The sequence below is a fragment of the Cibotium barometz genome, chromosome 56 (assembly GCF_041138505.1).
Source record: "Cibotium barometz isolate CiBa-2024 chromosome 56, ASM4113850v1, whole genome shotgun sequence".
Taxonomy (NCBI): Eukaryota; Viridiplantae; Streptophyta; class Polypodiopsida; order Cyatheales; family Cibotiaceae; genus Cibotium; species Cibotium barometz.
In genome coordinates, this window is record NC_141101.1 from 6,144,776 (window position 1) to 6,160,784 (window position 16,009).

The window sequence follows — 16,009 nt, forward strand, 5'->3', positions numbered from 1 at the left end:
GGACAGCCCTACCTCACTGAACGGGAAATCTGAAAACGCTCACCGTGCCCCGCACAGGCTAAAACAGTGCTATGAGCCTCCCTGTATAGGCAAGACACACCTCTGATCCAGTTTTGGGAAAACCCCATGTATGCCATAGTGCCCTCCAAAAAATCCCAATCCACTCTGTCATAAGCTTTTTCAAAATCAAGCAAAAGAATGGTATGAGGCTGCTGACTAGACTTTGCCCACTCGACAGCTTCCCAGAAAGAAAAGATGTTATCAAATATACTCCTTCCTTGGAGGAACCCATTCTGGGTATCATGGATAGTCCTTTAATGAATCCGTTGCAACCTTATACTCAAGGCTTTAGCTAAGATTTTATATGCAGATCCAAGGAGGGTGATGGGCCTCCATTGCTTGATGTGAGTCTTGTCCCCACTCTTGGGGATAAGGTGAATCAGCCCCTCTGTGAGGTATGGAGGCATCATACCCGACAACCACATTTCCTGAAGGGAAATAGTGATAGCATCTCCAATATGATCCCAAAAAAGAATAATAGCAGGCGGGAGATAGACCATCATCCCGTAGGCATGAACCACTGGAAAGAGCATGCAGTGTGTCAGGCTAAAATCTGAGAGGTATTTTGGGTCAGTGTACATATGGTGCGTGTGGTGTGTGAATAAACTTTGCCCTGAATGCCCTGGCAAGTGTACAGGCTGAATGGTTTGGTTGTAAGCTGGAATATGCACGTGTTTTGTTTTCCGGAGCAGACGCTGGAGATCTGAAGTTTTATGGCAATAATGTGGTGTACGGGTGGTTACTAAAAGAGGGCACCGACTGGAAATTGTCGGGCTTGGTAGTCATGATGCTGATGAGGGTGGCCGGGAGCAGTTCTGGTATTGGAAGGTTATGAATGCGGTGATGTGGTCCGAAGTACAAGGAAGAGGAGGGGTTTTTTAGTATTGAGTGTGGTAATTATTTTGAGTTTTAAAAAAATAATAAAATGTATTGAGTGGTGGCCACCTTGTAAAGGGGCCACTTGGAAGTTTGTGGAGCCGCCAGCTTGACGTCTAGAAGGGAGGAGCTGGCTGGAGAAGTTGGTCGTTTCGAAGGAATACGTAAGAAGGGGGCCGCCGGAAATAGAGAAGAAGAACCGCCCTGTTGCGGGTGCTGGGCTGGTGATGAAAGGAGCCGTGGTGGCGCCCTCTAGAAATTGCAGAGGCGCAGCAGAGGCGACGAGTGGCTGAAGCGCAAGAAGAGAAGGTGGCGCCGCGTGAGATAAAGGGGAGCCGGGTGCAGTAAAGAGTAAGCTGCAGAAGGCAAAGAGAAAAGCTGCCTTGGTCGACTGGGCGCAGCCGACTGGTGTCAAAAGGAAGGCGACCGCTTTGAAGGAGAACCGGGTGGAGAAAGAAGAAGCGCTGTTGGCCTTGGCAACAAGAAGAGACTGGCGACAAAAAGACTGGTGCTGAGGACTGTGCAGAGACGCTGGGGCGGCTCTGATGCTTGAAGGCTTGCAGTGAGCGAAGCAAGAGGAGGGGCGACTTCTAGAGAAGTGAAGCTGGTCGGTTGGTGCTCGAAGGCAACTCGGAACAGCTGGTGAGAAAGCGGGGTGGCCGCTTGCTGTAGACGAGCTGGCGACTTGTAGAAGGGCCGCCTAGGAGCTGCTGGTGGCAAGGTGTACACCAAAGGGGCTGGGTTTGTGAAGAGAATGCGCAGAGCATAGCTGCTGGGTGAAGAACACGGTCGCCTCATGGGAGATGCAGGCGCCTTGGTTATAGAAGGGCTATGGAACGTATGCAGCCACAAGAAGAGAGAGCTGCAAAAAGTGTGAAGAAGCATAAGCCGGGAGTACCCAGGTCTTCTCAGAGATGGCAGCCTTGTGTGTTGGTTATAGAGGGGCTGATGACAGTACAGAAGAGGCTGCAGGCCTATAGGTGATCGTGACAATATGGGCTGGTGATTTAAGCAGCAAGAGAGGGCTGCTGTTAGGAAGGGATGAGTGATGTGGCTTTGGCCGGATGCAATGAAATGGTGAAGCTGCGTTGAGTGGTTCGTGGTGCTGAGGATTGCGCAAGGCTCTGGTGGTTGGTGAAGCTGCTGGTCACGACATACAGAGAGTGGGAGCTGCTGAGTGAAGGTTAGCTGGTGTGGGCGCCTTCTGGTGAGAGTAGCTGGTCTTGTGTGGGCGATGATTGCAGGCAGAGCGTGGATGCTGACCAGAGAGGGAGCCTTGGGTTTTTGTGTGGGTTGGATGCAGAAGAGGTGTTGATGTGTGGGCTGGAGACAGTGGGGCTCGCCTACGACAATTGGCAGGTAGCAGCAGACAGAGAGTAGCCGGGCTACAGAGAAAGTGGAGAAGGGTTGCTGGTGTGGGCGCCCTCTGGAGATTACAGGGACTGGGAAACAGAGGCTTGGTCGTCAGACGCAAGGGTGTATTCCCTTGGCAGTAAATCCTGGCCAGAGTCCTGGTCTTTGGTGTATTTTGCTGAGTTTGTACATGGTTGATGCTGTATATGTTTTTTGTTGAATGATCATCTGTCCTTCATGGTTTTGAGCTGTCTTATGGTGTGGGTGGGTGGCGAATGTTGAGAGAGTATTCCAGCCGGTGGCTGGTGGTGCCCCGTTCGTGGTATTTTTTCCAAGTTTGGGAGGTGGAAGAGCTATAGAGGCAGGTTCTTTCTTCTTTTTTTCACCTCACATCCTTCTTACTTTGCCCAACCCCTAGCCTGCTGAATCATTCATGATCAGCAGAAAGCATATGACCACGTTTCCCTCCATCTATCCTCTGAGCATCATACAGTGTAATCAACACATCTCTGTTCCAGATAATCCAAGAAACTCTGTCCTCCTCCCAAGGCATGTTTTGCCATTCCGCATCCCACAACATAACACCAGAACCTTTGGAGACAAAGCTCCTGACATACACACCATCCCGTCTCATCTCAAGCCCAAAATCCCTGATATGATCAACACCAATATCGGAGAACCAATGCAGCAACTCCTGCTCAGGGTAAAAATTGATGAAAGCTTCATAAAAAAAAAACTGCTGTACCATAACACTTTGCTGTCCATCAGCATGAGAAACATCACCATCAAAATCAGCCACCCCAGGCAAAACAAACTCCCCTTGAAAAGGCACCATTGCCAAAGCATCCACCTCAGTTCCTGTATGCTCATCTTCATCAAAACCACCAAGAAATTCATCCATTACAGCATCCATAGTCTCATCAATAACAGCAGCATCATTCAAAGTCTTCTGGTGTTTCTCTTCCTTCATAGCCTCAATTCTGGTCATGGCTTTTTTAACATTTATGCACATCTGGTCATCCAGCTCCAACTCGGGCTCATCATCCTGTAGACTGTCTATTTCCCACTCATCCCACACAGGTTCATTCAAAGATACAAAAGCAGACTCTTTTACATCACATGCATACCTTTGTTCATGATTCACTTGTACCTTCTCGCATTCTTCATGTAAGGCTTCTTCCTGTTCAGCAACCTCGTCACCAAGCACTTCCTCATCAATAACCAGGGCATCCATCTCTGCATCCTCCTCACTGGATGAAGTATCATCTGTTCCCTCACTAGTAGTGGTGCTACTAGTCGTATCATCACTCGAATCAGCTTCACTTTCCTCTTCATCACGAACAGGGTTCTGGTTATCCATATTAAACTGCTTCTTATCCCCTCTCCTGTCATACAAAGTAATGACCCCTTTCCTCCAATCCTAAACAGCTTTCACTGCTCTCAGCCATGGTCTTCCCAAAATAATGGGGAATGCACCCATTCCTGCAGGCATAACATGACAATCCACAAGCACCTTCACATCAAAAGCTTCTAATTCTAACTGCTTGATCATACCTAAGCATTTGACCTTCTGATGATTAGCCAGCCGAATTCGGAATCCAGACGCTTCAGCAAAATTAAGACCAAGCCTCTCCACAGCTGCCAATGTGATCACACAAATTTGTGCTCCACCATCTATGTATGCTTCTCCCAGATTCTTCCCTTTGTACCACACATTCACCACAGGACATATATCAGGCAACTCCTGAAGAGATAGAACAGTCACTATCCCTTTGGCAGGCTTCTTCTCTTTCGGGTTCACAAGTCTTTTCCACTGACGCTTCAAATTAGGAGCTAACTCTATCAATTGCCCAAAAGTAATGTTAGCTTTCCTTCCAGCCATGTCCTCCTGCAAATTGTAGCTATCCTGCCCACCCCCTAGTGGAAAATCAGTTACCTGAAACTTCCTACGAGACCTCCGCTTCTGTTTGACCTTCACATCTTCTCCTTCCTTCACTTTACCTTTCTTCTTGCTAGGCCCTGTAGCATCTTTGCTTTCCCTTTCCTGTGGCATCCGTTTTCCCAAAGGCATCACATCAGCTTCTGCCTCCTTCGTCTTTTCAAGGGTGACCACATCTATCACCTTAGTTTTACCTTTCTCCTCAGCTGTGATTCCACTCGGACCTGCTTGATCCCTGATATCAATACCATAATCATTTGACCTGTCAGGTAGCTGTGAAGGTAGTGGGTACATATCACCACCCATACGCTGAGGCTTATCACAATCTGTACTCAGATGACCAAGTTCACCACAATTCCAGCATGTAGGGATGAAATGACGGCCCCTACCGCGACCACGTCCATATCCTGCTTGTCCATCTCCCCCCTCATGATTATTGCCACGGCCTCTACCACGTCCACCACCTGTACTTCCCATTAAATTTAAACTCAAATTCTTCATAAGATCAACCATCTGTTTCATATCCTGTCGCAATCCCTCATCAGAACCTGCAGGAACCATAGGTGCTCCCTAACTAGCTTGAGGCACCATCTGCATAGCTTGGGCTTCAGTGGGCTTCATCCTCTCGATCACTGCACTCATAGGTGTAGCCTCCACTCTACGAATCTCCGGCTGTGCTACAACTGGAATCATCCCCAGCTGATTCATCCGCTGCAGTTTCCAATCTTTTGACTTAGCAATTTCTACCGCATCCTCAAAAGACCTGGGCTTCTTCAATTCCACTTTCCAGCGAATACTCCTCTTAAGCCCGGCTACAAACTTGTTTTTCTTCATCATATCAGGCGGTACCTGGTCTTCCCCTAAAGCCGTGCATAGAGTCTCCCATAGCAAAGAAAATTTCTTCATATATTCATCTATTGATTCAAACTCACCTTGTGTCAGAGCTTACACCTCATGCCAAACCTTGTCGGGGTCTTCCACCTTCTCGAACCTGTTGCTAAGTGCTGTCTTCAGTCCATCCTCAGTCATCTCAATGCGTGGAACAGCATCCCTTAATGACTCCTCATAAGCCCTGTACCAGGTCCTTGCATCCCCCTTCAAACAGATGCTCAGCAGCCGCAACACCTGAACCGACTCATTAATATGGTTGCTTATACATGCAACCTCCATCCTTTCCAAGAAATCTGCCACATCCTCATTCAGACCACCATAAAACTCTGGGTAAGACATCATCTTAATCCCAAAACTTCACTTCCAATCCCAAGCAAAAACCCAAAAACACCTTCCTTCAATCTCTCACTCTGGGGCATACACCCTCGTAAGAGAAATCCCTAGCAATCCTCAGTCAAACTATACCAGAAAGAGCCACTCCTCAGTGGGGGCACCAGAAGGATGTGAGGTGAAAAAAAGAAGAAAGAACCTGCCTCTATAGCTCTTCCACCTCCCAAACTTGGAAAAAATACCACGAACGGGGCACCACCAGCCACCGGCTGGAATACTCTCTCAACATTCGCCACCCACCCACACCATAAGACAGCTCAAAACCATGAGGGACAGATGATCATTCAGCAAAAAACATATACAGCATCAACCATGTACAAACTCAGCAAAATACACCAAAGACCAGGACTCTGGCCAGGATTTACTGCCAAGGGAATACACCCTTGCGTCTGACGACCAAGCCTCTGTTTCCCAGTCCCTGTAATCTCCAGAGGGCGCCCACACCAGCAACCCTTCTCCACTTTCTCTGTAGCCCGGCTACTCTCTGTCTGCTGCTACCTGCCAATTGTCGTAGGCGAGCCCCACTGTCTCCAGCCCACACATCAACACCTCTTCTGCATCCAACCCACACAAAAACCCAAGGCTCCCTCTCTGGTCAGCATCCACGCTCTGCCTGCAATCATCGCCCACACAAGACCAGCTACTCTCACCAGAAGGCGCCCACACCAGCTAACCTTCACTCAGCAGCTCCCACTCTCTGTATGTCGTGACCAGCAGCTTCACCAACCACCAGAGCCTTGCGCAATCCTCAGCACCACGAACCACTCAACGCAGCTTCACCATTTCATTGCATCCGGCCAAAGCCACATCACTCATCCCTTCCTAACAGCAGCCCTCTCTTGCTGCTTAAATCACCAGCCCATATTGTCACGATCACCTATAGGCCTGCAGCCTCTTCTGTACTGTCATCAGCCCCTCTATAACCAACACACAAGGCTGCCATCTCTGAGAAGACCTGGGTACTCCCGGCTTATGCTTCTTCACACTTTTTGCAGCTCTCTCTTCTTGTGGCTGCATACGTTCCATAGCCCTTCTATAACCAAGGCGCCTGCATCTCCCATGAGGCGACCGTGTTCTTCACCCAGCAGCTATGCTCTGCGCATTCTCTTCACAAACCCAGCCCCTTTGGTGTACACCTTGCCACCAGCAGCTCCTAGGCGGCCCTTCTACAAGTCGCCAGCTCGTCTACAGCAAGCGGCCACCCCGCTTTCTCACCAGCTGTTTCGAGTTGCCTTCGAGCACCAACCGACCAGCTTCACTTCTCTAGAAGTCGCCCCTCCTCTTGCTTCGCTCACTGCAAGCCTTCAAGCATCAGAGCCGCCCCAGCGTCTCTGCACAGTCCTCAGCACCAGTCTTTTTGTCGCCAGTCTCTTCTTGTCGCCAAGGCCAACAGCGCTTCTTCTTTCTCTACCCGGTTCTCCTTCAAAGCGGTCGCCTTCCTTTTGACACTAGTCGGCTGCGCCCAGTCGACCAAGGCAGCCTTTCTCTTTGCCTTCTGCAGCTTACTCTTTACTGCACCCGGCTCCCCTTTATCTCACGCGGCGCCACCTTCTCTTCTTGCGCTTCAGCCACTCGTCGCCTCTGCTGTGCCTCTGCAATTTCCAAAGGGCGCCACCACAGCTCCTTTCATCACCAGCCTAGCACCCGCAGCAAGGCGGTTCTTCTTCTCTATTTCCGGCGGCCCCCTTCTTACGTATTCTTTCGAAACGACCAACTTCTCCACCAAGCTTCTCCCTTCTAGACGTCAAGCTGGCGGCTCCACAAACTTCCAAGTGGCCCCTTTACAAGGTGGCCACCACTCAATACATTTTATTATTTTTTTAAAACTCAAATTAATTACCACACTCAATACTAAAAAACCCCTCCTCTTCCTTGTACTTCGGACCACATCACCGCATTCATAACCTTCCAATACCAGAACTGCTCCCGGCCACCCTCATCAGCATCATGACTACCAAGCCCGACAATTTCCAGTCGGTGCCCTCTTTTAGTAACCACCCGTACACCACATTATTGCCATAAAACTTCAGATCTCCAGCGTCTGCTCCGGAAAACAAAACACGTGCATATTCCAGCTTACAACCAAACCATTCGGCCTGTACACTTGCCAGGGCATTCAGGGCAAAGTTTATTCACACACCACACGCACCATATGTACACTGACCCAAAATACCTCTTAGATTTTAGCCTGACACAGTGCGTGAAGGAATTCATCCTTCGAGAAAGGGGCATCTAGGGAAGAACACATAGCATCTGTAATGAGCCAGGGCACGCACTCCCAAACTTTCTGCCGTGCCACATCTCTCTGAGGGGAGGGCACCTCTGCAGTAAACAAAGACCGATAAAATTTTGAAGCAATACAAAATTTTGAAGCAATACTCCTCACCTTATTAGGCTCAATTTGAACTTTACCGTGTGAATCTTGCAAGTACCTCAGAGAATCCCTGCTATGGGAAGGCCTGTGTGCTGAAAAAAACTCTTTGTTGCATCTGCCACCCATCTAAGTCCAAAAGGCCTTGTTTGCATGAAAGGCGAACTCAGCCCTCCTGTGCATGGCCAACTGCAGCTCTGCTCTAATTGTGGTCAAGAGGTGTGTAATCCAAGTCGCATGTGGATGCTTTTCATGTTCCCTCTAAAGAGTAGCAATCCTACGCCTAATAGCTCTCTCCTTGTCCAGAGCCTCCTTCTTCTTAGACAAGGCATTGCTATGATAATGATGGCTGGTCCTCTCAAGAGCTAGCGCAATATTATGACGAGGATTAGGACCATCACAAGATCTCCATCTCTCTCTGATCTCAAGGGAAATGTTAGCATCTAGATAAAGAGAGTCAAGGATACGGATACGGGGAGAGGCCGAGCGAGCCCCAGGCTCCTTGAGACACAAAACGACGGGGCAATGATCGGATTTGGTGGTGCTAGGCATAATAGCAATGGTGCCTCCTCTGTCCAAGGACCAATCATCCACATAAAACTTGTCCAGACGTGCAAAGATGCTCTCATCCCCGCTCATGTGGTTATGCCAAGAGAAAGATAAGGAATTTGGCCTTCTCTGGAAGTCGTCCTCAATCCAGCAATCCCTGCCAAAAAAGGAAAGCGTGAACCTCTCCCATGAGCTCGCTCCAAAGGGTGTAAACCCCCTTTGCGTCCACCCTTCTTGTCAGAAGGTTGCTCAACCATATTAAAATCTCCTCCCACTATCCAATGATCAACCTCGGGAATGACATTTGTAATGGTGTCCCAAAAGGCCACCCTTTCACCTCTCACGTTAGGTGCATAGATATTCAAGATTCCCAATTTCTGACCCTCATGCATGATTAAGATCCACTGCGCTCTAGCAGAGATGATAACACCGTGTCCAATAACATGAGGTATAGTAGATGTTGCCACTGAAATACAAACACCCCCTCTAGTCCCAACTGCCGAGGACCAGAAGGTGTGACCAGAAGGTGTACCAAAGCTGTCGTGACGTGGGCGGTGTCGCTGGGAACACAAGCTGAGGAGGTGCAGAAAAACTCAGGACCGGAGGGCTGTTCTGTGGAATGGGGTTCGTGCGTCAACAGCTCATCCTGCCGGACCGTGCAATGTGGCGCATCCTCGAACAGTGATATCACTAGAAAATGCAGAGATAGAGGACCCAAATTTCACTTCCACAGATCCTGTGCTGTACATCTCAGATAAAACTCACAAAACAAAGTGTAGGCTTTACTCTGAAAATAAGGGTGATAAAGCTCAACTAGAGAGACTGTATAAAGCTTGCAGAGGATTTTCTCAGGGCCAGGTTGGATATGTATGTACAAAGGGGCATTGTCCACGTACAGCTGGCTATCCCGCAGCAGGATTTCAGCAGGGGAATCTATCACAGATTCATCCTATCAGTTCACAGCCAACTCCAGGCAGAGCCGCCTAGGAGGCTCCAATGATGGTAGCCGTCTCAGTGAAAGGGGGGAATGCTTCTCTTGTGAACTGGAAGAGCTAACGAAGGAGAGGAAGCGAAGAGTGGATCACTGTTTTTGTTTTGGCTATAGCTGGATGCTGACAAGAGAGAGTACTGGGTGCTATACTATTGGCTGTCGACATGCAGATGCTGAAGATATGTACACCCTTTGGATTTGGTGATGTCTTATGATGATGAGTTCTCTTGCCATAAGCCTTGTATCATCAGAGTCGAAGATGGTGTGTCTTGTATGAGTTGTGGAGACAATCCCATTGAATGTATGCCTGAGTCAAGAGATTGAATTAATACCATGCTATACTTGTTCCATGGGAAGCTGAGAAGACATTTAATGCTTGGGATTTTGGATGTAACTTTCACAGCTAGACACCCAGTGTGTTCCCAGCGACACCGCCCACGTCACGACAACGCGTAGTTGGTTGGGAAGATAAGGGGAATCCCCAAGAGGGTGCAAAAGCTCTTGCAACAAAAATTGGAGCCACTGATGTACCCATTGCTGGAGCATGGCGAGTAGGAAGAGATGAAACCAAGGCGAAGATATTGATCATCAGGTTTGGTGACTTGGAGAAGAACACGGCCTTCCTCTCCAAAAAGATGGCCCTTAAGGGAGAAAAGATTTATTTGGATCAGGACCTTACACCAGCACAAATAGCACACTGGAAGGAACACATGCCGTGTGGGCTTGAGAAAAGGAAAGAGGGGAAATGGGCGGTATACAAAGATGGTTGAGTCATCATTACGGATAGGAGGCCCGTCTAACGGTGCACGGTCTATGAGACCTTGGGATTCACGGTGTGGAATTGCAATGGAGTCCATAGAACAGATGCAGGATACTTTGAGGATACTTTTAGACACAAAGATATTGCTATGTATATGGAGACCCATGAGTGCACAAACAGGAGGCTTCCATAGATGGGAATCAGTATTGTGCCCTTAGCCACGCATAGTGGGAGGTACCAGAGAATCTGGAGGAGTGGCCGTACTTTTCAGGGAGGAGCCTTGTGACAAAATACATGTGATACGTAGAGATGCAGATGCGAGGTACATGTGGGTCCGAGTATGCAGAGAGGGGCTTCGCGAGCTATATGTGGCGGTATGCTACTTTCCCCAAGCCAACTCTAGGTTTGCACCATTAGGAGAGTTGCCCTATATGCCACTATATGATGATATCATGAGGTTTGCCTGCATGGGAGACATGTTACTATTGGGAGACTTTAATGTACGTACAGGCACAGAGCAGACAGAGCTGTATGATACTCATGTGGCTATGTACCGGGAGATCGCAGCAGAGGATGGAGGGTTGCAGAGATCAGCATAGCATGAGGGGGAGATTCATAGCATTTTCTCACACTTGGGAGTGCACATGGGTTGGTCATATACAATGGCCTATCGAGATGGCAGGGATCATATGCTCTCACATGCTAGAACTCTAAAGGGGAGCGAGCACAGTGGACTACTTGATGGGATCTGCTTCATTGATACCTGATGTGCGAGATTTCATGATTTCCAGTCGGCCCATTGGCATAGCAACCGATCATGCATACCTGAGTTTCACACTACTAGGTAGATCCCTGCATGACACTTTGGCTCTGCTGATTGTACATGTGTTTAATCGTACCATATGTGAGGGCTTCTCGGCAAGCTGGACAAAACATACCATTGTACCACTCTTTAAGAGTGGGGACCCCATGGTACCAGGCAACTATAGGACAATCATGATTGGTCATTACTTGGCCAAACTATATGGCTGTATATTGGAGTCAGAGCTGAGCCACTGGGTAGAGAGGCATGGTCATTGAGCACAGGGACAGACCGACTTCAAGAGATCACATACTCTGACACTTTGGGCACTTATTGAAGTGGGCGGGGCATAGAAGAAAAGGATATACTGTTGCTTTGTGGACTTACGCAAAGCCTTCGGTACTGTACCACGTGCCAGGCTTATGCACACATCGTAGGACATTGAGGTACCTGAGGATATGCAGTGGGGGATATATGCTTTGTATGAGTTTGTGACAGGCAGAGTCCTAGCTCCAGGGGGACTATCCGATATGGTGACTAGCACGATAGGGGTGAAGCAGGGATGCCCACTATCACCCACCCTCTTTGGATTGTACACGGATGTGGTCTCCGATTATGAAGAGAGATTGGGAGGCCTAGGGGCATGCGTGGCAGGCATGTTGATACCCATCTTGTTATATGCAGATGATATTTTTCTAATCTCAGACTCTCCAGAGGGATTACGGAGACACTTAGATGCATTACAAGCATTTTGTGTAGCTAGAGATCTGATAGTGAACCTTGGGAAAACCAAGGTTATGGTGTTTAACACAACACATGCATGGGTGATGAGATCAGAGTATCAGTTCACTTTTTGAGGGGAGCCGGTTGAGTATCTCTATTTGGGAGTTACTTTCACAGGACCGCGTTTCTCCTTGAAGGAGGCAGCAGCAGCTAGATTAGCTCAAGGGCATGCAACCTTGGGGGTACTTGAGAGGCAGGTTGCACACATACAATCAGGAGGCAGTCGGCCAACTCATATGGAGTGTATATATATGCTGCCCTCTTCCTCACTTTTCATCATTGTTTCTTGATCATTTGGTGAGCACCTTCAGCCTTTGCCTACGGAGTCCACTCCTCACCTACGGGTTGATTGTATCCTTTTCTTGAGGGTTAGTGCATCAGCGTTTTGCTGTTTTCTCTCATTTCTCTCTTGGAGCTTCAACATGTTTGTCATTCATCTACATCTTTCCACTGCCCTCTGACAGGCCTTTGATGATCAGCTTACCCAAAAGGGCTCGGCTTTGCATAGAAGGATCAGTAATGAGACTGAATGTGGTCTCTCCAAGCCACGTTGGCCCATGCCAGCTTGCCCCATCGCTGCCCGCCCAGAGGAAGTTGCAGATCAATTGTTGGGCGGCGGAGTGGTTCTGAAAAATCTGGAAGTTGCCCCGAAACACTGCGTGGGACTGGTCTCTAGGCAGTACTTGGCACTGGGACCCTCTCCTGGTGGGTGGGGCCTGTACTCCAGACAAGTGTTTGTGCTCATAACGGTTCTTTGACACGACCGTTTTTGTCTGAGCTTGATGGCAGCACGTTGCTCTAGCGGGGCGTTGCGCTGCCTCCGCCTAGTTGTGTGCCACGTTCCCCCATCCTCGTTGTCAGGTGTAGGGTGCTAAGACTCTGTCTTGCTAGCGGGAGGAGGTGGTGCTGAGGCGTTCGGTCCACTCTCGCCACTTTGTGGGGGGAGGGGGCTGTACTAGCATGTGGAGCTCGCCTAGCCTGGCAGCGAGGGCTGGCTCTGGCGAGGTGACCCATCTGCCGGATGAAGCACTGGCTTAAGAGTACTCCACCTGTTGAAGAATGGGATCCCCCTAGAGATATCGAAGGGAGATGACATGTGGTACTGTCTCCCGAGAGAAAATGCTGATGCGGAGTGAAGGAATCCCCGACACCTGTGCTAGCATCGAGGCGGCTTCTGTTGCTAGGGATTCAAACACTTGCCCTATTGTTCTCCCAATGACTGGAGAAGCAGAAGGTACTCCTTCCTGAGGCGTGGAAAGCAAATTGTGACTAGGCAGGATCAAAGGTGTGCTGTCATCGTTTGAAGAAGCGTGGGCCGTACGTATCATTGGCAAACTCTGAATCGAGCAGCTCCTTGCGTGCGCGGATGGGAAGTCGCAGCCCCTGTAGCCGTCTCCTGAGCAGTGAGAAAACTGCTCATGGCCTCCGCAACAAACAAATATAGTTAAGGTGCTAGTGGACAACCCTACCGGATCAAGCGAGAGAGCGGAAATCTGTTGCATGTGGCTCCCTGAATGAGAAGCTGGCTGTGGGAAGCTGAAAAGAGCCCAGAAACACCTCGGACACACGCCTCAAGAAATCCCATCCGGCGCATCGTCCCCTCTAGAAAGCCCCAATCCACCCTGTCATAGGATTTCTCAAAATCTAGGAGGAGAATTGTAAGCTCATGCTGTGTCAGCCTGGTTGAAGCAGTTGCCTCCCAAAAAGTGAATATGTTGTTCAGAATGCTCCAATCTTGGACGAAACCTTGTGTGCGCTATGAATCCGATTGGGGAGAAAAGGCCACAAGCGCCGGCTGATGGCCTTGGGATGAATTTTGTAGGTGATCCCTAGGAGAGTGATGGGCCTCCATTGCCGAATCTGCAATCTGTCACCGCCCTCCTTGGGAATCAAATGAATCAATCCCTCTCAATGCCTCTCCGGCATGGAACCCATGGCCATAATCTCATTGAAGGCAGCTTTAAAGACGCCTTCCATGAGGTCCCAATGCCGAAGAAATAAGGAGACCGGAAGTCCATCTTCTCCCGGGCATTTGCCCATGGGGAGAGCCGTCAAAGCCTACGCCACAAGCTCCTCTCAAGAAAAGGGCACAAGCTCCTCTGAAGAAAAGGGCGCAAGTAGGAAATTCTGTAGAGCGGGTTTTCTAGGAGAATGTCACCAAACTTTTTATCTTAACCTTGATACACATTTCCAGAAACACATCCACCACAAAAGCATGCTTAATTTTTTCCTTTCCATCTCTTGAAACACGAACCCCGTTGAGATCCCATGTTCCTGAACTGTGTTGTGGTGGGGTTTTGGGCTTGCTGCAGTGTGCAAGTAATGAGTGTTTCCAAACAGTTCTTGTAATAGACTCATTAGAAGTAACCTTACAGTATCCTGGTTCTCTCTCTACAGCATATATGTATTTTGCATCATTCTATAGGATAGCCTGCATATTTAAGATAGTCCAGAAATTTATTGAGCTTATGGTACACCAGAAACACATTTATTTACTTCCTTGAAACACTTACCTTAAACTAGTTAATTATGAGACGCTTATGTTCAGTTGATTAAATTTTCAGGTTAGAGAATGAGCATCTCAACAATGTGGGGAGATTTAGAGCCATCAAGACAGTTCCTCTACCCTTTAGAGCGGTAGAAAATGATATTTGACTTTGAAAGCATTAGAGCTACAAATTAAGAGAACGTGGTCGAAATGCAGGTAGATAAAAATTTGAAGCTTATGGTGGCCCTTCAAATCATGTATAATGCAAACTCACCTAGCTGACAAATATCGAACTGTGGTGAATGTAAATCTAGTAGTGATGACACAACTTGGGCATTTAAAAAAATCTATGTAATGCTAATAAGGGATCAGCATCAGAGGAAAAGGGTCTCCAAGTAGAGGGTTTTCCTCCACCAACTGGTAATGTAATGTTTTGTTGTAACCTTTTTCCTTTTTGCTAATGCTATTTTTCCAGTGCCTATTCTAAACATTGAGGCGAGTACAGCAGCTTTCATTGTGGGGTTTTTTGATCCATCATCATTGTGAAATTGATGTTAATTTCTATATTTAAGATGCTTTTGACTTCAAGCTCAGCAGTGGATAAAATGGACAAAAAGGATATGTTACGTGTTTAAACACAGCCTTCTTGTAGCTTTGTCACTCATCAACAGTCTTGTTATGAGAGAATCTATCTACATGGCCCTCGTGTAGATTCATTGGAGTTGAAAGTATGAATGGAGGCTGTATGTGATTGTCACAAAATATTCAATTGTTGAGGAATGGGCAAATCATGTGAAAAAACCATGCTCTTACCACCACATGTTGGATTTAGTCTTGATATACTGAATTGTCTGGCACTTGCACGTGGATGTATACCTCATGCGAGTGGTCCAAATATATGTTTTTTCCAATGTCAGGAGTGAAAATAATAAAGCGCCTGAATGCCATAATCCTGCAAATTCTATTAAAGTATTTGATTTGATTTGTTTTTGAGAGGGGTGCTTTTTCTTTTTTTTTTGACCAATAAACACCATATTAGTGAATTTGGGAATCTCCCAATTCCCATTTTTGAATACTTAAAAAAGGGGACATGGATAACATGTTTGTAAGTTTCTCAAAACCCTATCATATGACCTATCGTTGGAAAGCGCTTGAAAAATGGAATCTAAAGAGCTATAAAGCGCTAATTTTGGATTAGTGGTATTCAAGTTATGGTTAGTTCAAACTTTTGACCACGTGTCCCAAACTTGTGGGAAATTCCCATATTCCCCAATATGGTGTTAATAGATATATATATTTATTATCAAAAAGCGGCTTTACATCTTTACATCAGATCAGATTTTACATCATTGCATTCAAGCCCTGTTCAACAAATCACAAACCAAAGACCATCTGTAGTCTTCTAGTGCAAAAAAAGATTGTCCCCATGAAATCTTATAACCTAGCTGAGTGCAAGCCTCAAATCATGGCTTCAGTGGTACTGCCTTTATTTTTTTCCTCGGAAAAAGATCCTTCTATTAGAACAAAACAACCACAAAGGGCTAGATACAACCATGAAGGGCTAAATACGAACTCGCCTCATTTAAGGGCGGGATTCAAATGATCATAAGGGGAAGAGATGCTTCTCCTCTGGTTGGCCGCTTTGTGAGAAGGCTATTTCATATGGTGGGGGGGAACAACCACACAGGTGGTTTGTAATGACAATGGGGTCACCGCCTCTATCTCTGAGGAAAGGGCTAGGTCTCCAAAGCCTCAG

At 47.7% G+C, this 16,009-nt stretch overlaps 1 protein-coding gene across 4 annotated transcripts in view; it reads left to right on the forward strand.

Moving 5' to 3' along the window:
* The window catches only part of LOC147606836 (phosphate transporter PHO1-3-like), a 126,621-nt gene extending 111,878 nt beyond the window's left edge, over positions 1 to 14,743 (forward strand). For all 4 annotated transcript variants that reach the window (XM_086791163.1, XM_086791165.1, XM_086791164.1 and 1 more), the window contains one exon: positions 14,330 to 14,743. In XM_086791163.1, the coding sequence (XP_086647289.1) occupies positions 14,330 to 14,420 (91 nt within the window). In that variant the 3' untranslated portion in view covers positions 14,421 to 14,743. The remainder of the gene's footprint in view (positions 1 to 14,329) is intronic.
* Positions 14,744 to 16,009: the final 1,266 nt, after the last annotated feature.